We start from the raw sequence: 22678 nt of genomic DNA on the forward strand, positions 1-22678 counted from the left end.
AAGACATTTACAAAAAACACTGTATCCGCAAAGCAACCAGCATTGTGGACGACCCCACACACCCCTCACACAAACTCTTTACCCTCCTCCCGTCTGGCAAGAGGTACCGAAGCATTCGGGCCCTCACGGCCAGACTGTGTAACAGGTTCTTCCCCCAAGCCATCAGACTCCTCAATACTCAGAGACTGGTTTGACACACACACACACACGTGTCCTGAGTTGCACTATAATTACTGTCACTTTATAACTGTCTGCTACCTCAATAACTGCTATGTGCATAGAACATTATCTCATAGTATGTTATGTTTACATTTTTAGAAACTGTCATCTTTTTGCACTACTGAGTACTGGTCGGTGCTGCACTGTGTCTATTGTCCTGTTCATTGTCAGTAATTTGTTGTATTGTCCTGTACTTTGCACATGTTTGCACGTGCACTTTATATAGGTATATATAGGTATTTTATAGGTATTTTATTTCGTTGTGTTGTCTCATGTGGTCCTATGTTGGTCCTTTGTTGTTTTTATGTAGCACCATGGTCCTGGAGGAACGTTGTCTCGTTTTGCTGTGTACTGTACTAACTGTATATGGTTGAAACGACAATAAAAACCACTTGACTTGACTTTGTAAATGCCACAGTGTAACCTACATTTTTGCTTTTTATTTAAAGAAAAGGGACAAGTTGAAAAGTATTATTGTGCCAATCAACATTATGCCACAAATGCTGTTGATTGGACTTAACTTGTATTAAACCTGGAATATACCTTTAAAACCAAAAGCTACAAAATTGACCTAATGGACCCCCCCCCCCAAATAAACCCACGTTAGTCCTTTTCATGAAACGCAACCAGAACGAATTTCAGTGCAAATCTTTTGTAAAAACTTAATTTACATGTTAAGAAAAATAATTCACTGAGTTTCAAGAATGAGGCCCAGTGACTTTTGCTCAAAAAAAAATAAGAGAGCAAGACAATAAGATGACAGTTGAACTGAACTGAAGATACCATTAATATAAACCATGGTAGTGTTTGGGCAACAACACTACGGCAAGAGAAACAAGATCATGTGACTAAAACAAACAGTACGTACAATGCACAGGTAAACAGAGAGAGTTATTGTAACAACAATGCAAATTATCCAAATTATATAAATCACTCACTTGTGAGTCAACGCCAACTTAAAACAGACACACTAGGATGTACACCTCTTTCCTGTTTAACCATTTTCAGAGACTCAATAAAAGCCATGATGGTATAATGAGCACACTAGATAGCTTAATTTTGCACATTCATTTTGCAATATTCTTATCGGTTTTTCAGTACACAAGAAATCGAATCGACTTGCAGGATGACTCAAACACTCGCCAGCCGCAAAATCTGGCCAGTGAAGAAACTCAATAAAACTCACTCACAGATCAACTCTAGCGCATTCTTCACTGCATAAGCTCTAGACTTATCTGAGTTGAGTTAGCAATAAACAATATATTTTTGTTAAAAAGTAAAAATAAAAGAAGTCCCTAAAATTCAAACAAAAGGCATTCAATAAACACAACATTGGAAACATTGAAAAGAAATCGAAACTCAAGGCAATCCGTCCAAGCCATGCTCTTATTTCCTTAAATGCAAACATTTTTCAAATGATTTTGTGTGCAGCAGACCTGCGAATAAAAGACACATTCCTTTTATTTGAAACTTCTTTCACTGCTGTGGCAACAACGGCAAATATTAATTTGATGGAAAATACATTATTCCAATAGGTGCATGTTTATTGCGCAAATGTGCGTTGTTCAGACCAAAATTGTGTGAGATAGCAGCTTTAGAATTTTTCTGATCGGCATGGATGTATCACAGACACGTCATGCATTTTTGCTCGGCTCTACAATGGAAAAAGAAAAGACTCATCCCTCTTAAATGAATTAGCCATGGGCGGGGTTAGAGGTGGTCAGTGTTGATACATGCACATGGGTGGAGTCATCTCACAGAGGCGGGTCTGGCTGCCTCTGCATACGTCTCTCGGCTGCGGCTGCCAGCCTCCTGCGCCGCAGGGTCACTGAATCAAAATCTTCGTACTCCGCATAGGCCAAAGTGTCATCATTTTCAGTGTCAGCAAAAGAGAAAACATCTTCTTCAGGTTTCTTGTTCAGAAAACGTCTGACAAAGAGAACACAGTGTCATGCTAAAACCAGAAAAGGCCTAACCAGAGCCTTGAGACACTTCCATTCCACCAGTTAAAGTAAAGCAGTGTAAGGGTGAATCTACACATCCAGGTCATCATTCCCCCCAAATTATGAGAATAATTCAAGAAATTCTAATTTGCAAGAAAATAAGTCTACTTTTAAAGACCATTGATGTTTCTTTTTTGTATTGTTATATTTTCCAGAAAATGAACAGCATGATTTTATGTAAAGCTGAAATAAAAATGGCTTGAAATGAAAAAAACATTACTGTAACGAGTTTGGACATTTTATTTAAGAGTTTTCTGAATGGTGATTCTCATTAAATTGTCTTTATTGTAATACAGTATTTTATTTCTCTGTATTACTGGAAAAAATGTCTGTGAATCAATGACTTTTTTAGAATTCAAATAAGCCTGAATTAAATTCACAACAAACATCATGATTATGCATAAACACTTTAATATCATGTTTCTTTCCTGCATTACAGTAATGAGAATGATATTATTTGCACTATTGTCAAGTATGTGTAAAAATCTTGCAATGGTAAAATGTGCATAATTGTCAAGAAATATAAATAAAAATAATATCCTAAAACAGGCTTCATCTTCATACACACACACACACCTAATATTATTATGTAGGTCCCCCTCGTGCCGCCAAAACAGCGCCAACCCGCATCTCAGCATAGCATTCAGAGATAATATTCTTCTCACTGCAGTTGTACAGAGTAGATATCTGAGTTACTGTAGACTTTGTCAGTTTGAACCAGTCTGGCCATTCTCTGTTGTCCTCTCTCATCAACAAGATGTTTCCATCCACAGAACTGCCCCTCACTGGATGTTTGTTTGTTTGTTTGTTTGTTTGTTTTTGGCACCATTCGGAGTAAATTCTAGAGACTGTTGTGAGTGAAAATCCCAGAAATACTCAAACCAGCCCATCTGGCACCAACAATCATGCCTCTGTCCAAATCACAGAGATCACATTTTTCCCCATTCTGATGGGAACATCAACTGAAGCTCCTGACCCGTATTTGCATGATATTATGCACTGCACTGCTGCCACACTATTGGCTGATTGTTGGTGCCTAACAGGCTGGTTTGAGTATCGAGTAGCTGCCTTGTTGATGAGAGAGGACAACAGATAATGCCCAGACTGGTTAGAACAGACAAAGTCTACGATAACTCAGATAACCGCTCTGTACAATTGTGGTGAGAAGATCATCTAAGAATGCTATTCTGAGATGCAGGTTGGTGTGGTTTTGGTGGTAAGAGGGGACCTTAGCTTTTATTTTTTATCACATTCCCAGTGGGTCAGAAAATTACATACACATTATTAGTATTTGGTAGCATTGTCTTTAAATTGGGTCAAACATTTTGGGTAGCCTTCCACAAGCGTCTCACAATAAGTGAATGGAATATTGGCACATTTCTTCAGACAGAACTGGTGTAACTGCTCGCACACACTTTTCTAGTTCTGCCCACAAAGTTTCTATTGGATTGGGGTCAGGGCTTTGTGATGTCTACTCCAATACCTTGACTTTGTTGCCCTTAAGCCATTTTGCACAAACTTTGGAGGAATGCTTGGGGTCATTCTCCATTTGGAAGACCCATTTGCGCCCGAGCATTAACTTCCTGGATGATGTCTTGAGATGTTGCTTCAATATATCCACATCATTTTCCTTCCTCATGATGCCATCTATTTTGTGAAGCACACCAGTCCCTCCTGCAGCAAAGCACCCCCACAACATGATTCTGCCACCCCCATGCTTCACGTTTAGGATGGTGTTCTTCAGCTTGCAAGCCTCACCCTTTATCCTCCAAACATAATGATGGTCATTATGGCCAAACAGTTCAATCTTTGTTTCATTTCTCCAAAAAGTAAGATCTTTGCACCCATGTGCACTTGCAAACGCACATGGGTGCCTGGCTTTTTTTCCTTTCCTCCTTGCTAAGCAGCCATTCAGGGTATGTTGATATACAGTAGGTCTCGTTTTACTGTGGATATAGATACTTGTCTACCTGTTTCCTCCAGCATCTTCACAAGGTCCTTTGCTGTTTTCTGTGATTGATCTGCACTTTTTGTACCAAACTACTTTCATCTCTAGGAGACAGAATGCGTCTCATTCCTGAGCGGTATGATGGCTTTATGGACCAATGGTGTTTATACTTGCGTACTATTGTTTGTACAAATGAACGTGGTACCATCAGGCATTTGGAAATTTGTCCCAAGGATGAACCAGACTTGTGGAGGTCCACAATGTTTTTTCTTGAGGTCTTGGCTGATTTCTTTTTATTTTCCCATGATGGCAAGCAAAGAGGAACTTTTGAAGTTTGGCCTTAAAATACAGGCACACCTCTAATTCAGTACAGCCCCTATCAGAAGCTAATCGGCTAATTGTCTAAAGGCTTGACATCATTTTCTGGAATTTTCCAAGCTACTTAAAAGGCACAGTTAACTTAGTGTATGTAAACTTCTGGCCCACTGGAATTGTGAAATTGTAAAAGTGAAACAATCTGTCTGTAAACAATTGTTAGAAAAATTACTTGTGTCATGCACAAAGTATATGTCTTAAATATATAGTTTGTGTATATATATATATATATAAATATATATATATATTTTTTGTATGTATTTTGTTTTTATTCCGAGGTGAAATAACGTCTTGACAGGCTTGCAAGATATATGGTGTTCAGTTCAAACCTGAAAAAAATAAAAACATGAGGGAGGCTCACCTGCGAGCTCTTTGCAGCAGCTCCTCCTTCCGCTGCATTAGCATCCTCTGCCTCTCATCTGCAGACTTGGAAAAGCGGCTGCCCCTCACCTCAAAGTCTTCTGCCTCAGGGGCTGCAACCTCTGAACTGCTACTGGTACCTGCAGCATCTTCAAAAGCAGAGTTCACCTGGATGGGTGTGCGTTCCACAGACTACAAGAGACACAACGGTATGAGACAAACATTATTTTACAGTTGTTTTTTGCATTTTCTTTTGAAAGACTTTGCTAAAAAAAAAAAAAAAAAAAAAAATTTCAGTCACAAATGTTTATACTCATCATCCTATGTCATCTCAATTCCACCATAACATTCATGTTAAAGACAACATGATTCCATAATTACCTTTTCTTTTCTTTTTTATTAATCTGTGCATTGTTATTCTGAAGAAATAACAGCTAATGGCTGCTGAAGTAAGCCAGGCTGTGTGGGCAGGAACAAAAATGATCATCCAATAATAAAGCCTACTATTAAATATCTAATAATATCTAACTTTTCGTTTGAAATTTTCAGCTGAATATTCAGTTTCAATCAGAAATGTCAAATGAAACTTTCTACTGCAAATGCTGTTTAATGATGCCTTTAAAAATGCCAGCTTTTCCTCTATAAACACTAAGTCCTTCAGGTTGGGATGGTCATCTCACCTGTGCAGGGAAAGGCACCTGTATCCTTCCCTCGAGGATGTTATCAGTGGTGACCTCCACAGAGCGTGTTAGCTGCAGATCCTGCAGGACCAGATGATAAGGAACCTGAGGAAACATCTCCTGGATCTGATGGGCCTGTGAAATCCAGGAAAAACCAGGATTAGAACAGAGAGCCTTGTGCAGGTCAGAAAGAGCACATTTGATGTGACATGAAGGACTCACCATGGTGTTGAGCTGTGAGTTGTTGGCCTGGGCGATGGCCAGGATGTTTGTGGTGTGCATGACCTCCACTGAGAAACTGGGCAACCAACTGGCAATCCGGGACCCTGAGGTTGACCAAGTGAAGATTTTAATGCCATTTAGGTCAAATCATCAGTAAGATGTTAAAAGGAATATTTCAGGTTCAATACAAGTTAAATTAAATTGACAGCAGTTGTGGCATAATGTAGATTACCACAAAACACATTTTCAACTCATCCCTCCCTTTTCTTAAAAAAAGGATAATATAGGAAGATAATTATAGATTGTTTAAGACTTGTGACGATATTCAATATATCTTGTGACATGATGACCTCCTCTGACATCAGAGATCCACTGCCCTTTGGATCAGCCACCCTTCGTAGGCTCCCAACAGGAATGGGCAGGAGAGTGGAGAGGCACAGTGACTTTTTCCCATTTGACAGAGCGTGATGGGGCGCACCTGAACTCAATGAAGAACCTCATTGCCGCTGCCTTTAAAAACGAAGCGTGCCTCTCCTTGGGAGACCGGTCCCTTCATACTGGTGTCCCTGCAGGTCCAGAAATGGAGCGGGGAAGGGTCCAATGCCAATTACATGCCATGCTACGGACTGCAGCACGCATTGCAACCAACGGGCAGGATGCTGAGCCGCTATTCCCCTCACACCCCATGGCCGAGCTGCTTGGAAGAAGCCGATGCCCTTCACAGCCTGGATCAAGGAGGGGAAGCGCGTTGCGGCTGCTGGACCACACTCATTTTACCTGGACTTTACCCATTCATTAAAACCCATCCTTCGCATAACCCCAGTGCACAGCGAGGATGACAGATCCCCTTTATTTTAGACTCTTTATTCACACTTTTCCATTTTATTATTTTAAATAAATGCCTCTCCATGCCAGACGCCACTCCCACTGTGACTCTCCTGCCACAGTGGTGGAGAATGAGGGCACATTTGTGGGCCTTGATGGTGCAGTTGGGCACCAACGACGACGTCACTTGCCCTCTCACTTGATGGTCTGCTGGAGAACAGCCTCCTAACCACCAAATTTATATTTGCAATTTACACTATGGTGTTTCTCTTTCCCTACCCTGGCAAGAGCGAATGGAGTGCTGGCCCAGAGAGGTATCCCCTCTCTGAGGCCTGACTCCACACCCAATGCATCTTTCTCTTGCTCACCTGCCACAATATATACTGTATATGTGACCAGGTACATAAAAAATGTTTGATGTGAGCATCTAACTAAAGATTCATAATAATAATATTACTAGAATAATAATTTTGGCCAATTCAAAAGAATACATTTATAAAAAGATTCAACTTTGCAAATCGGACATCACTATCACCGATCCACACGCAGTTTGCATTTGCAGATGTGTAAATAATTAGATCTTTATATTTTTTTAGATTTTTGACAATATTCAATAGACAAAATATTTAAAACAAATTTCTTGCATTAAATCAAGTTAAAAATAATCATGGCATGTTTTCCACTAAATGAATACAATAAAGATTGTTTAATAATTTTCACTTAAACGCACCAATATAACAATACATTAATAAAGCACATTATTCACTTACATATAATTTTACTGTAACATTTAAGAATTATTTTTTTTTTGTGAACATATTTTAGTAATGTTGCAAACAAAGCGTTCAATTAATAGTTTTGGTAAAACTTAAAACACATTATAAACAGATCCACGAAAATAAATTAAAGTACCAATTCTAAAGCCATTTTTGCAATTGAAATTTATATCATAGACCTTTATTAAAACATCTTTGTTTTTACACTTTCCCACAAGACAATGAATTTGTGATTCATGGTTTTGCTTAATTTTATATTGACAGCTAAATCATTGTAGCTTTATTGTGAATAACAATATATCATATGTCACATTTAGGGCTCTTTAAACTATAGAAGTAGCCATGTGCATGCCAATGTATATAGAAACATCTCACCATCAAAGTGGAAGAAGTGGTTGTGTTGGTTGAGGTGTGGTCGGGCCTCTGCTCCTGGCCCTGTGGCCAAATTATTATCCAGTGGCTCTCTCTGTCCCTCCTCTCTCTCTCTTCTGCCTTCATTGATGTTCAGAGACATGCGGCATGTGGGACAGGAAGTGTCCTGCTCCAACCATGAGCGCAGACAGGAACTAAACAAAGGCACAGGTTAAAAATGCAACAGTCAGATTAACAATTAAACAGATAAATAATATGACACCTGAAGAACTGTTCTACATACAATAGGGATGCTCCAATCAGGATTTTTACAGCCGATATGATTGCCAAATGTCTTGTCACCTGATCGGCCAATCCTGATACTGGTAATTTCTCATTTTATCAGGATCTCTATCCTAATTGTCTATACGTAAGCTTTCTGCAGTCACAATTAACTGAATTTTCCTCTTCCAAGTAATATCAACTTGCCAATTTTTTTGCTGAGAAAAAAAGTTTAAAAGGCTTATTAAAAAAGCTTTTTTAATAAGCCTTTAAAACAAGTAGGTTAACTAAATGTTCTCTATATTAAGATAGACAGCCCTATAAAAAATGAAGCTCAGTGTCAAACTGAAAACACAGGTGCAATTAAACCTAATGTAATGTATTATGGTTATTGATTCATTGTAATTATTTCATTTAATTATAATTATTCCTTATTTTTTTTTGGCATTATATTTAATACGTTATTATAATATTACGCCTTTTCATTTAGATGGATGAATGTATTAATAGTACATTTTTCACTTGTTGCTGCTTGAGCTTGATGAAGGGTACACACGCTCTCTCATGAGGGCAAGAGATGAAAGGAAAGCGGAAAAAGAGTGCATGTTTCTGGACTCTACAGATGCTACTGTACTTAATGCTGTTTAATCTGAAGATATTTAATAAAGATGTTTGAATTACACCACATCTTGTAACTCACGTTATTACGAAGATGCCTATAACCGGCGGAGATTGAGAAGCTGCGGCCATGAATGATAGTAAGGACTGTTTCAAAGCTCACACCGTTTTCTCTTTGCCTTGTCGCGTGTGAAATGCCACATTAAGTACACACATTTCTCATATTTGCCATACCTCTCCCGCTCCGTAGCACCTCCAGGACTTTTTTAATAGGGTGGCCAGAGGGTAACAATAAAAGTTTAGGGTGGCACACCAAAAAGTGTGTGTGTGTGGTTAATTAGGCCTAATTAACAAGTTCAAATAGGACAGTGGTATTCAATTAACACTGTAAGAGTTCCAATTTCTGTATTTTCTTCCCAGTAAAGTCCGAAGTCATAACTTAGCCAACTTAACTTAGCAGTCAAGATGTTTAAAATTAGGGCCCGAGCCCCGATGGTGCGAGGACCCTATTGTTCTTCTAGGCGTTTTTATTTCCCAAATGAATTGTATTTTTGAGGGCCTAAACAGATTCAAAAACTCATGAAACTTTGGACACACATCAGGAGTGGCAAAAATGTACATCTGATATGGGTTTCAGAATTAGGCGTGGCAAAATGGCTCGATAGTGCCACCTACAAACATTCAATGATGTGTGCTTCTCACTATGTTTCACCTACACATACGACAATCGGTACACAAGAGTAACGTACCAATACCTACCAAAAAAAGTCTCTTCGACCCGTGCCCTAAACTCAACAGGAAGTTTTATTTTTCTCTTAAATTTTTGCTTAGTTTTTGCAATTTCCAGGCCTCATACTTTAATGAACTCCTCCTAGACATTTCATCAGATCTACTTCATATTAGGTTATTATAATCTAATGGCCATGGCGATGCTATATCGCAAAGCTTTTGAGTTTTCACTGCACAGCATGGCCGTGATGGTCTGTCAAATTTCAATGTTTTGCCATGAAACAGGAAGTCATTATAACTCATACATACAATGTCCAATCTGCCCCAAACTTCACATGATTGATAACAGTCCCAGCCTGAATATATCTATGTGTCAATATTCAGTTATAGTCATTAACAGATCTTGTACTTTAACAAATTCCTCCCACAGATTTAATCAGATCAACATTATATTTAGTCAGTCTTAATCTAAAGTCCTTGGTGATGTTAAATTATGAAGCTTCTGAGTTTTTGTTGAAGGGCATGTCCGTGGCTGTCTGACAAAGTTCGATATGAAATGAGTCACATTTTAGAGGCCTAAACATTCTCAAAAACTCTTGAAACTTTGCACACATCTCAAAATTGGGGAAAATTTACATCTGATACTTGTTTTAGAATTGTGGCAAAATGGCTCGATAGCGCCACCTACAAAATTTCAATGAAGCAGCCCTCATGCCACGTTTCACCTACATGTAAGAAATCAGAAAAAAAGTCTCTTAGAACCATATCCTAAACACCCAACAGGAAGAAATGTTTCTCTTAAATTTTTGTTCAGTTTTTGCCATTTCCAGGCCTCGTACATTAAAGAACTCCTCCTAGAGATTAAATAAGATCAATATCATATTCGGTCAGTCTAATCTAAAGGCCTTGGCGATACTAAATTGCGAAGCTTTTGAGTTTTCTTTTAACGGCATGTCTGTGGCATCCTGACAAATTTCGATGATTCGCCTGAAACAGGAAGTTGTTATAACTCAAACATAAAATGTCCAATCTGCACCAAACTTTACAAGTTTAATAAGAGTCCCAGTCTGAATACACCTACGAGCCAATATTCATAGTCAAAGCGCCACCTACTCACAACAGGAAATTACATGTTTTACACTGTGATACACTCTTAACAACATATAAGTGTTAAAAAATAACAAATAAATTGGAGTGACATTCCCCTGGCACAGCAGCCCCAACGTGCACCAGGGTGCGAGGGCCCGTTCATCGCAGCTTTAAAATGTAAAAAAAATATTTTTATAGTAGGCCTACATTTCACAAAAAAAAAAAAAAAAAAAAAAAGAGCAGTTTTACAGAGAATATAATAGTGTCTTACAAATCCCCTGTGAGCAAGCCAAAGGTGAATAGTCTGTGACAAGGAGAATCCAGCAAACACAGAACATTCCCCTAATGTTAGCATATGGTTCAAGTTTGGTTAATATTTGGGAACCAATTCCTAACATTCTAGGAACGATCTCTTAAGGTTATATTTTAAAACCATAAACTAACCTTCCAAGAACATTGCAGGGAGGTTTTTGCGGGACAAACTTAAAATAACATACAGAATGTTTTCTAATGGTTATTTTTAATTTTTATTTTTCATTCACATTTCTCATTATCATATTTGATTAGGCTTCAGAGTTTCAAACAACAATGAATTAAATTAGTGAATTAGGCTAGCATTTAATTAAATGCAGAAAATAACAGTAAATGGCATTAGAACGCATTATAATGAACAGATGAGAAAAACATTTAAGAATACACTACCTTCCTACCGTAATACATTTACATTTATGCATTTGGCAGACACTTTTATCCAAAGTGACTTACAGTGCACTTATTACAGGGACAATCCCCCCGGAGCAACCTGGAGTTAAGTGACTTGCTCAAGGACACAATGGTGGTGACTGTGGGGATCTAACCAGCAACCTTCTGAGTACCAATGTATTATACAGAGCACTTATTACAGGGACAATCCCCCCGGAGCAACCTAGAGTTAAGTGTCTTACTCAAGGACACAATGGTGGTGGCTGTGGGGATCGAACCAGCAATCATCGGATTACCAATTATGTGCTTTGGCCCACTACGCAACCTCCACTTAATAATAATAATAATATATAATATATTAGATAGCTATACTGTATATGAACATGCATTTGATCTGTACGCGCTTCATTCAGCCACAGAGATTTGCTCTCTTGTGCAATTTATAATTACGATCATTCTGATCTGACTTGCTGACTGACATCTTCTCTATCGCTTTCCTCAATAAATACATTTGAGGATAACTATAGGCTAAATGTTATTGATTTTATACAGATTAGACTCCTAAAATAAAAAAAAGAATGTGTGTAAGTTAACCGAGAGGTTTTATGTTTATTGACTACAACTGAAGGGAAACAGAGATGTCTCCACTAAACTGTACGTAAGAAATGAATGTAACGTTAGCCTGGACAAGGTTAATTGAATGGTTTATTATTTGTTTATTAATTTATTTATTCATTACTTCAATACATTTCTGATTTTAAAAACGCTCGAGTCATTGGTTATTTGTAATAATTTCCTGCATATTAATGGTGCTGAGGAAGTTTTTAAGAAACTGAAAAACAAGGCACAGTTTTCAGTGTTGAAGCACAGAAGGGTTGCAGAAAGGATATACAAGTCTTCCAAAATGAGTTGTGGCTGAGTTTTATGATTATAAAATAATTAATTAGAATAAATAATGAAATTATCAATGGCTTGTCTGTTTATTGTGGTTGCAGCATGGTTGCAGAAAAGATCTAGAAATTAAGATGTTAAGGGAACGTAGTGGAACCATCGTGTACAATCTAAAAAAAATAATAATTCCTGGAAAAACAAAAGTCTTAAATCTCTGTTCAGGGAACATTCTGGAAACCAAAAATTGTTAGTTGGGGAAAATTGCTCGATTAATAATAGGATAATTATTATCCTAAATTATGATAAAACAGCTATACACCTTCCACGTGGATCTTGGACGAATGGGAAACAAAATGTAGTAAAGCTAATTCTTAATTTTATTTCTTAATTAAACTAGGCCTGTTTGTTTATTGAAGACAAATTCATCTCACATCTGAGTTCACCGCACTCCTCTTACAAGCACTGCTGATGATTTAAGTGAGTTGGCCCCCCAATCGGGCTAATCAGCCGAGGTGAGGGATAGGGCCGAGCCAGATACAGCAGGTCGAGAGAGAGAGAGAGAGAGAGCCACATGCAGCTACACTGTGTGTGTGTTTATGTTTTTTGTTTAAGTTTTCATAAAAATATTACTTTGATGCTTCATCCGGTTCCCGCCTCCTCCTTGCCAATTTAACCATGTTACATTGGTTCCGAAGCCCAGGGAGGAGGAGGGATGCACTGTTGTGGAGTCCTCGCCACTGCCGTCTGCCCAAAGGAGCAGCCGAGGCCGTCCGTGAGGGGAGGAGGGGCTCACTGCAGGCCGCCAGAACGTGGAGGGGCGTTCTATTCGCCAGGGGTCGGAGGACTCGCTCCGGTCCAGTCCCACAGAAAGGAAGAAGGGGATGTACGTTATGCCGGGCGTTCCCCGGCCTGAGGAAAAGGAGGGAGGAGTGTGACCAGTAGGAGGGTGGGGCCGGGCCATGATCTGCACTGCTGGCCCCCAATCGGGCTAATCAGCCGAGGAGAGGGATAGGGCCGAGCCGGATGCGGTAGAGAGAAAGCCACACCGGCTGCTGTTTGCGTTTATGTTTTTTTGTTTAAGTTTTCATTAAAATATCACTTTGATGCTTTGTCTGGTTCCCACTTCTTCCTCACCCATTTTAATCGTGTTACATGCACATACTCAAGAAAAGTGGGGGTGGAGTTTAAGAAGGAATTTCTAAATAAACAAAGGCTGCTCCTTGCTCTTGATTTTTTTTGTATTATTTTTTTTTTTATAAAGTTTATATTTAATTTCTGATAATGTATAGACATTGTTCTAAATACAAAGAATATTATTCTATGTTAAATATAAACCATTAGAATGATCACCCCCACCCCAAGACTTACTTATGGAAAAGATGTCCACAGGGCAGCTTGCGTGCTGTAGTCATTGAATCCCAGCAGATGGCACAGTCATCATTATTGGCCATCAGTTCATCAGGTGTCGCAACAGCAAACCTGCACTCAAGGAGAGGCATTAGTGTACATTTTTCAAGTAACTTTCCCATCATCAATTCATAATACATTCCAATACATTAAAATGTTTGCATTGTGACAATTAATTACTTTCACAATTGAAAATTAAGAACACCTCGCCCATTACTTTAATACTGTAATCTACATTTTTTGTCTTAAAATTAGGCAAAATAAATTGAATTTGTAGTAAAACAGAATTTCACAAAATTTCACAAATTTGGGATGACAATTTGACAATTCATCAAAATCAAATTGCTATATGGCCAAGCGGGATTTAATTATTTCAGCATTTTATCTGGACTGGGTAGCTTATTAAAAAGTGCCATAAAGGAACACACAAGAACTCAAAAGGTCTTTACTCAGCTTTCCATCAAAATAAAAGCTTGATTCAAATGGATGCAAGAAATTGAAGACATAACAACAGAGATATGATACTACTATGTGTTTTCATTTAACTTAATACTGTGAAGCTCTAATATTCAACACTTTATTTGACCAAAAATAACTGCAATATTTTGTGGAACACATTATTATATTTTCATTTGATAAAATGAATATAAATTAATTACACATTATTTTGATGATAAAATGTAATTAATACAAAATGGAATCCAGAAAAAATACAACTCAAATTTCCCACAGTATTTAGGGAAATTAGTTTTTTTAGGGAAAATAAAAAAGTATTTCAAAAGGTCCTAAATTCCTTAATTGAGAAATAGGGAAAATTAGCTTTATTTTCAAATAATGTCACAATGTATTGAATGCAAAATTCTTAATGCATAAGAATTAAAACATACTTCTTTAGGAAAAATACAATTGTTTGATATTTGTACTTTTGTTTTTGGGGTGAAATATGGCCATTGATATCTTCATTATTTTCACACAAGATTCAGGTATCAGCATTTACCATCTTCATATTTATGTAAGTAATACTTTAGCAGAAGGCATAAACAAAACATCTTATTTAATGTGCGATCCTCCCACAAGGGAACAATGGTGCTCATGGATCACTCCTTAGAGAGATAGAAACAGCAACCTTCTAGTTATCTGCTTCTTTCCGTAAAGGTTGAACAATATAATCTAAGGCTGGCAGAAAAGCAGCTGAGAAACATTTTAATGATTTAAATAAGTATGAAATGTAATATGCTCCTCACCTGGACTCCATATTGTCAATAACACGCAAGTAGTTTTTATGACGGCGAATTCTCCTCTGTACCTCGTGGAAGAGATATCGCAGTTGCATGAAGATCACCAGACTGGCCATGGACAGCCAGATGTTCCCGAAGAGCTGGAAAAGAGCAAGCAACATGATTACATGACAAAAAATGCATTCACATTATTCAAAGCCCTCATATGACGAAACTAAACAATCCTGAAACTAAATACCATATGAATTCTAAATATGATTCAAGTTTTTTGGAAAAAGTATGAAGAAATTTATTTCACAAATAATTTTCCTGCTTTTTTTTTTTTACATATATTAAAGTCTGGTAAATTTAAACATGCAACATTAATCTTAAAACACAGAAAATGTACAGTTGTTGCCAAAATATTGGCCCCCTTGGTAAATATGAGCAAAGATGTCTGTGAAAACAAATCTGCATTGTTCATCCTTTTGATCTTTCATTAAAAAACTAAATTTAATTGAAGTAAAACAATTGAAATAATATTAAATAAATATTTTTCTCCAAAATGCATTGGCCACAATTATTGGCACCCTTTAATTCTATACTTTGTGCAACCTCCCTTTGCCAAGACAACAGTTTAGAGTCTTCTCCTATAATACCTAATGAGGTTGGAGAACACCTGGCAAGGGATCGGAGATCATTCCTCCATACCGAATCTCTTCAGATCCTTCAAATTCAGGAGGTCCATATTGGTGGACTCTACAGTTCACTCCACACATTTTCAATGGGGTTCAGGTCAGAGGACTGGGATGGCCATGGCAGAACCTTGACTTTGTGGTCAGTGAACCATTTTTTTGTTTGTTTTGGATCATTGTCCTGCTGGAAGATCCAACCAGGGCCCATTGTGAGCTTTCTGGCAGAGGCAGTCAGGTTTTGATTTTTTGATTGAGTCCATGATGCCATGTATCCAAACAAGATGTCCAGGAACTCCCCACAACATTAAAGATCCAGCACCACATTTAACCGTGGCATTGGGGGGTACTTACTCTGATGTTTGCTGCCAAAAGCTATTTTTTGCTTTCATCTGACCATAGAACCCGGTCCCATTTGAAGTTCCAGTAGTTTCTGGCAAACTGAAGATCCTTGACTTTGTTGTTGGATGACAGCAGAGGGTTTTTTTCTTGAAACCCTCCTAAACAACTTGTGGTGATGTAGGTCTGATATTATTTAAACTTTCTGACCCCAAGACCCAACTCATTCCTGCAATTGTCCAGCTGTGATCCTTGGAGATTCTTTGGCCACTTGAACTATCACTGTGAGTGGAGACAATATAAACACAAGTCCTCTTCCAGGACGAGTCTTAAGATCTCCAGTTGATTGGAACTTGCTAATTATTGCCCTGATGGCCATTTTCTTATAGCCACTTCCCATTTTGTGAAACTCAACAACCTTTTGCAACACATCAGAACTATATTCTTAAGTCTATCCCACTGTGATTGATGCTTAAGGGAATTTGACCTGTGTGTTACCTCATATTTATACCCATGTGAAACAGGAAGTGTTCATGCACAATTTCATGTTCCTAGTCACTCAGATGCACTATATATATATATATATTTTTTATTTTTTTTTAAATATGAATGGGAATATACTTCAAACATATTTTACTCATAAGAATTTCTAGGGGTGCCAATAATTGTGGTCAATGTGTTTTGGAGAAAAATATTTATTTAATACTGAGATATTTCCCCTCTTTCGATTGTTTTACTTCAATTAAAGGTTAGATTTATGTGTTTTGTTTTTAAAGGAAAAATCAAAAGGATAAAACTATGCAGATTTTTCTTCACAGCCTTCTTTGCTCATATTTACCAAGGGTGCCAATATTTTTGGCCACCACTGTAATTAAAGAGACATGACCTTTGATTGTATTTCTAATAACATTATAACTATAATATAATTATAATAATAGCTACTATAGATTGTTATTTTTAAGAAGAATCACCCATAAAAATACTGTATAATGAACATATCATACTGCCTGATAAACTCATCAGTAGTAACATATGGGTTTCTTAATGCTCTCACCAGCATGTGGATGTGATGCATCAGGTCAAGGCAGAGGATGGCCAACTCCATGATGAAGTCAGTGTAGTAGATGTGTGAGCTCTTGTTCTCCCAGGTGCCTTCATGTTTCAGGTCCCACAGGTGGATGGAGTACCTGAAAATCACATCAAAACCTTTAGATTAATTTGTCTGATTATTCAGAGAGAGCAAAGCTAATGAAACTCTTAACTCAACACATACCGTATGACGACATGTCCTGTGCGTACCGTCACCAGCAAACACTGCGAGACAGGAAGCAACATGTGGAGTTAAAAAAGATGTCCAACAAAGAGGAAAACAAAAATTATCTACTATTCAATTTACATTTTCCACAAAGTAATGTAAGATTAAAAAAAGAGTTTAAAAAGACATGTTTCCAACCTCTGCTGTCATGAAAGTGAGAGTGTGCATGCCATGAAGATGTCCGACCAGACCGCAGAGCACGGCTAAACCACCACAGCATGTCAGAATAGACACCAGCAGAGCCAGCACACGCACATGGCTGACCATTGGTGTAGTGGGAGAAAAAGACAGCTGACAGAAAGCAACACAATAAATACATCAATAAATATAAATACACAAATATAGGAAGATGAGTAGCAAGCAAGTAAGTAAAGAAAGGAAGAATGAAAGGAGGGAGGGAGGAAGTACACAAGAAGGATTGGAATAAATTAAGTAAGCAGGAAAGCAAGTTAAGGGGAAATTGAAGGAAGAAAGAAGGGAAGTAAACATCTAAGAAAGGGAGAAATTAAGCAAAGAAAGTTAACTAAGTTTAGGAAAGAAAGAAGGAAAGAAGAATCAAGGTAACAAGAATGGATGAAAGAAAGGAAGCAAAGGAGGAAGCAAAAAAGTTAAGAAGAAAGTTAAGGAAGTTATTAAGCAAGCAATAAAGGAAGCAAATACAGAAGTCAGCCAGCAAGCAAGAAAGGAAGTAAACTAGGAAAGGAAGGAGAAAGTTAAGAAAGGAAAGAAGGGCAGGAGGACAGAATTAAGGTAACAAGAATGGAGGAAAGATAGAAAGGAAGAAGGAAGCAAGGAAGTAAAGAAGAAAGTTAAGACAGGAAGTTAATAAGGAAGCAAGGAATGATGCTAAGGAATGAAGGAAAGAAGGTAAAGAAAGCAAGGAAGGAAGAAAGTAAGGTCGGAAGGAAGTTGTTAAGGAAGCAAGAAAGGAAGTAAAGAAGTCAGCCAGCAAGGTAGGAAGGACAAGGTACTTCTCAATTCTGAATTTGTGCATCCTCATTTCCTTTCCTTGCTTACGTTCCTCGTTTCTATGCTCAAACCTCTTAGGAAATGAGGAAAGTATGGAAGGAAAGGAGGAGACAGGAATCAAAGCAAGAAATGTTTGTAAAATGAAATTTCCTTGCTCACTTGCGTCACTTCAGCGCACGTTTTTGCGCAGCTGCAATACATTGCCATTATATTACTGAAATGTTATTTATTAATTTATTCATAATAAATACAAATAATTCAAGATGCACTGTTGAAGGTTTTGACACTTATGGCATATTTACACCACAAAGGTGAAACATGAATTAAAACTATTGTAAGAGGTGAAGGGGAGGAGTGTTTATGCGTGGTCAGAACCAAAAAGTCTTCCGCATAGGATGCTCCAGTGTTTCCTTGCTCAAGTGTCCTCGATCCTCACGATGCATTTACAGAATGGATATGTCCTTAATGATGGCAGATCAGTTTCTGGGTTATGGGCTCGAGGAATGAGGAGCGAGGAAACAAGGATGCACAATTTGAAATGAGAAGCACCCATATTATAAAGAACGCAAGGAGGGAAGGAAAAAAGGAAGAAGAAAGTACAAAGGTAGCTAATTAACTAAATCAATTCTCAAATGTACACTCTAAACAATTGTTAGCCAAACTTAAGTCAAAAAAAGTATTTAAACAAATAATATAACAATATAAACTCTATACACAGACTCTTTCCACTTTAAGAGTAATACATATTTTGGATGTATATTGGTGGTTAAAGTAATTGTACATTTTCTTCACAGTGGGAACTGTCTGAAACATACCATTACATCAAACTGACTTTGTGAATGGATTTATTAGTGCTGCTTTTAATAAAAACTTCCACTCTTACAAATATTTAAAAAATACCACTAATATTGTAAATGAGTTGCACTCACATATTCAAAGCGGTCTTTGCAGAGCTGCACCATCAGATGGAGGAAGATGAGCATGGAGAACCACAGACACCACATCACCACCTCATCCACCCGCTGCACATTCAGCACACCAAAGATGAAGATGAACTTGTAGAAGATGAAATTCCAGAACTTGTCTTTCAGATGCTGCTCAGACAGAGAGTAAGGGAACAGGATGTCAGAAGGTAAAGATGTTCAATTACAATGGAAATCAATGCTGAAAGCTTCAAAACAAGTAATAGACCTATTATTCATTATGGACATTAAAAGTCTTTGTTTTTAGGACAGCAAAAACTACTTATGACTTCCAGTTACCGGTAATTAACTTGTGATTGCCAAGCCAATTAATCAGCTGATACTTGGCCATTTTTAGATTATCATCATTGGCCAATAACTAGGATTGGGAAACAAGAACCAATTCTTTTTCAGAATCAGTTCTATTTAACAATAAATACATTTAATTTATAATCGGAATCGTTAAAAATCGGCATCGGCAGGTCACACCTGTAAAAAATCGAAAATCGAAATTTACGTTCCATTAACAGTTCCTAAATATGAAATTTTCCACCAATGCCCTGGAACACCATAAAACAATTACACACAACATATAGTGCCACTGTGTAGTCCAATTCCCGAACAAATTACTCAAATGTTATGAGCTGGCTCTCTATATTAAATCAAAAACTCTTATATATCAGTCAGAACAGTGAATGAATTATCTTCTTGAAGTGAAAGTAAATAAAAACAGGAGCTGTTACTGACTGATTTATATAAAAGAATAAATCAATTGATTTTCCAATGCATCATAATCTTTGTTTGAATGATCTCATTATTCATAAAAAAAATCACAAGATCTATTTTTTTCTCTGTGTGGCACACCTATATAATGAAAGAACAACACTCGCACATGCGACCAAATTTCGCACTAGGCGACTAAAAATACATGCGATTAGACACTTACTGGTAAACGTTCAGAATTTGCTCACCAGTGATTGTGTAGTATATATATAGTGGTGAAATTATGATTTCCTTCCCTACTTATCACTATGCCAATTACTGATAACAGAAAGTTCCACAATCTACGGCCTTGTCAATGCATAGTAAGTTTCTTTTCATTTTTCCAGTGAATTTCGTGTAAATATTGTTAAATAAGTGTTTATTTCAGCAATGTTGTGCACCTTTCATTTGCTGTCAATAAACTGTATAGCCAGACATTTCCCCTAACCCTATGACCCAAAGATCAGCCAACTCAACAAAATCAGCCATTATAAAATCAGAATGAATCATCTTGACATCTCAAAAAATTAATGGTTGAAATTTGGTTGTGACATCACAAAATACTTTTTTTTTTCTCTTACAAACTTGACAAAATTGGTGACAAAACTGTCTGTATCTTTATTACCAAAACAGTTTGAGGAAATGTTTTGTGGACCTCTGTGACAGTGTGATCTTCATATTTGATTCCTACCTGTTTCTCACTGACTCTCAGCGGTCCGAACACAATGCACTGGATCACTTTAGCTATTAACATGAGGATGCAGCACGCGGTGTTCACCATGACCTGTGGGAACACATTTAGGTGATGCTGCTTTTTAGTGTACAAATGTTCCTATTTAGACAAAAATGTAGCCATATCAAGCTGATGAAACATTTAAGAGCAAAATATAAACAGAAACATTTTTTATTCAATAATTTCTATGACTTTTAAAGGAATGTTCTGGTTTCAACACAAGTTAAGCTTTATAGACAGCATTTGTGACAATGATTAACACAAAACCGTATTTAGACTCGTCCCTCCTTTTCTTAAAAAGGACAAATCTGGGTTACAGTGAGGCACTTGCAATGGAAGTGAATGGAGGCCAATGCGTAAACATTAAAATACTAACTGTTTCAAAAGTATATACACAATACATAAACAATATGTGTGTTAACATTTTATTTTATTTGTAATTTCTTTTTTAATTTTACAACTTGGTTGCCATGACGACATACCATCAACCCTGTAATTCCGCAAAATCGACTTCACTGCTTAAATAACACAGGTTTACACAAGTGCTTTTATAAATTATAAGCTTCACATTTCTGCCTTAAACCCCCTCCATAAATTGGCCCCAATCATATCCATTCTAAGTTCATCACTGCAACCTCAATTTTTGCTTTACACGGAATATTCCTTTAAGATTTAAATAATTTCCACAAATTTTCCAGGCCTCGAAATCACAATAAATATTAGATTCCCTCAAATTGCCAGGTTTTGCATGACTATAGGAACTCAGACTCACAATCAGGTACATTACATTTGAAATGCTTGAAAAGTGAACTGAACTGAGATTTTTACAACTAATTTAGCAGACACCGATCCAGAGTGTCTTTACAGCTCACTTAAGTACCTTACTGTATCACAGGTTAAATATCAATGATGGTCACCAAAAAATAGTGATAGTTTTTGGATATACCCTTGTGGGAGCTGACCTAAAACCTGTAAGTTACCAGCCCAGACATGTAACCAAAGTACCGATGCCTCACATACCCAGACAAACAGGCTGTCTGTGATTAGATGCAGCAGCACATTGGTGGCCACAATGCCAAAGTTCTCCAGCTTGACCTCCTCCTCCACTCCGCTATCAGCGTCTTCAGTCAGTGCAGATGTGAACTCTGAGTCTCTCACTGTGTTGTAGGCACTTAAGATGGTCCCGGCCAGCAGAACTGTGCTCAGGACTGTGTATGTCTGTAAACTGGGCCAGGGGAACCGCTCCAAAAACAGCAGAGGCATCCTCGCAGCTTCTCAACTTGGATAGGCTAATGAGTCCAAATTAAAGCAGATTTCCACTGCCAGATGCTGATGGGTTCTGCTCAACCAAGCCTGCTTCAAATATAACAGTCTCTCAAAATGTGAGTGCAAATGAAAACAGCTTTCCTTTTACAGATAACAATGAGTCTTTCACAGTCGATTTGAAGGTCCTTCTAACTATAAATAAGCATCATGAATAAGATTGAAGGACATGAACAGGCTTCTGGCAGTTTATATGATCTGTGTTCATATAAATAAAGTAACTGCAATTAATTTAATTTTAATTGATCTATTGTCACAAATTATAAATACATTTTTGCATATATACAGTGAAATAATTTTTTTCACATATCCCAACTAAGCTGGGGTCAGAGTGCAGGGTCTTACTGTAAGTCTACGTGTTCTTTCTGTCTACATGCCAGACTAAAGGACAATATATCGTTTTAATGAGTTTGGTTTAACCCCATCCCGCCGAATAAACTATTAAATGGTTATAATTCGTACAGATTCATATTTCACAACATTAGCACGAGAGCTAATCTTTTATAGCTACGTAATGATTACCAGGATTAAAAACACGACAGATAAACTCATAATAAACTCAACTGACAGTCGTTATATTCGCCCTCTGATACTCGACGAACAGTTTGACAGCTACGGACTTTATGTAACGCTGTCAAATGTCATGTATAGATCTGTATATCTGGCCGTTTCTGGCAGTTTCTACGCCTCATACCTGTTTCCGCTGCTTTAGACGTCAGAGAACAAACTTCCGGTGGTTTCGAGTCAACTTGAAGGGCGGGGCTTCTCATGTAACAAATAGGAAACGTTCTAGTCATGCTCCTTTCAAATTTACAGTGTAACCATATATATATATATATATATATATATATATATATATATATATATACACTGTAAATGTATATTACAT

At 37.4% G+C, this 22678-nt stretch overlaps 1 protein-coding gene across 1 annotated transcript; it reads right to left on the reverse strand.

Annotated features, from left to right (window-relative positions):
- Positions 1 to 452: 452 nt before the first annotated feature.
- On the reverse strand, positions 453 to 22483 carry amfra (autocrine motility factor receptor a). The gene is made up of 13 exons (XM_052122449.1): positions 21487 to 22483; positions 20425 to 20517; positions 18939 to 19103; positions 17179 to 17331; positions 16999 to 17039; positions 16780 to 16912; positions 14722 to 14855; positions 13439 to 13549; positions 7784 to 7974; positions 5808 to 5911; positions 5586 to 5720; positions 4907 to 5097; positions 453 to 2148 (listed from the first exon to the last, which is right to left on the reverse strand). Exons 1-13 carry the CDS (start codon positions 21727 to 21729, stop codon positions 1974 to 1976), a joined length of 1869 nt encoding a protein of 622 aa, XP_051978409.1. The 5' UTR covers positions 21730 to 22483; the 3' UTR covers positions 453 to 1973.
- Positions 22484 to 22678: the final 195 nt, after the last annotated feature.

Source organism: Xyrauchen texanus, chromosome 49, assembly GCF_025860055.1.
Source record: "Xyrauchen texanus isolate HMW12.3.18 chromosome 49, RBS_HiC_50CHRs, whole genome shotgun sequence".
Taxonomy (NCBI): Eukaryota; Metazoa; Chordata; class Actinopteri; order Cypriniformes; family Catostomidae; genus Xyrauchen; species Xyrauchen texanus.

Coding starts and splice junctions, on each gene's coding strand:
- amfra (XM_052122449.1), bottom strand. CDS start 21,729: ATGCCTCTGCTGTTTTTGGAGCGGTTCCCCTGGCCCAGTTTACAGACA. Junction 16,913..16,998: donor ACAGGACATGTCGTCATACG/GTATGTGTTGAG, acceptor TGTGATTTTCAG/GTACTCCATCCACCTGTGGG. Junction 7,975..13,438: donor TGTGGACATCTTTTCCATAA/GTAAGTCTTGGG, acceptor GCCTTTGTTTAG/TTCCTGTCTGCGCTCATGGT.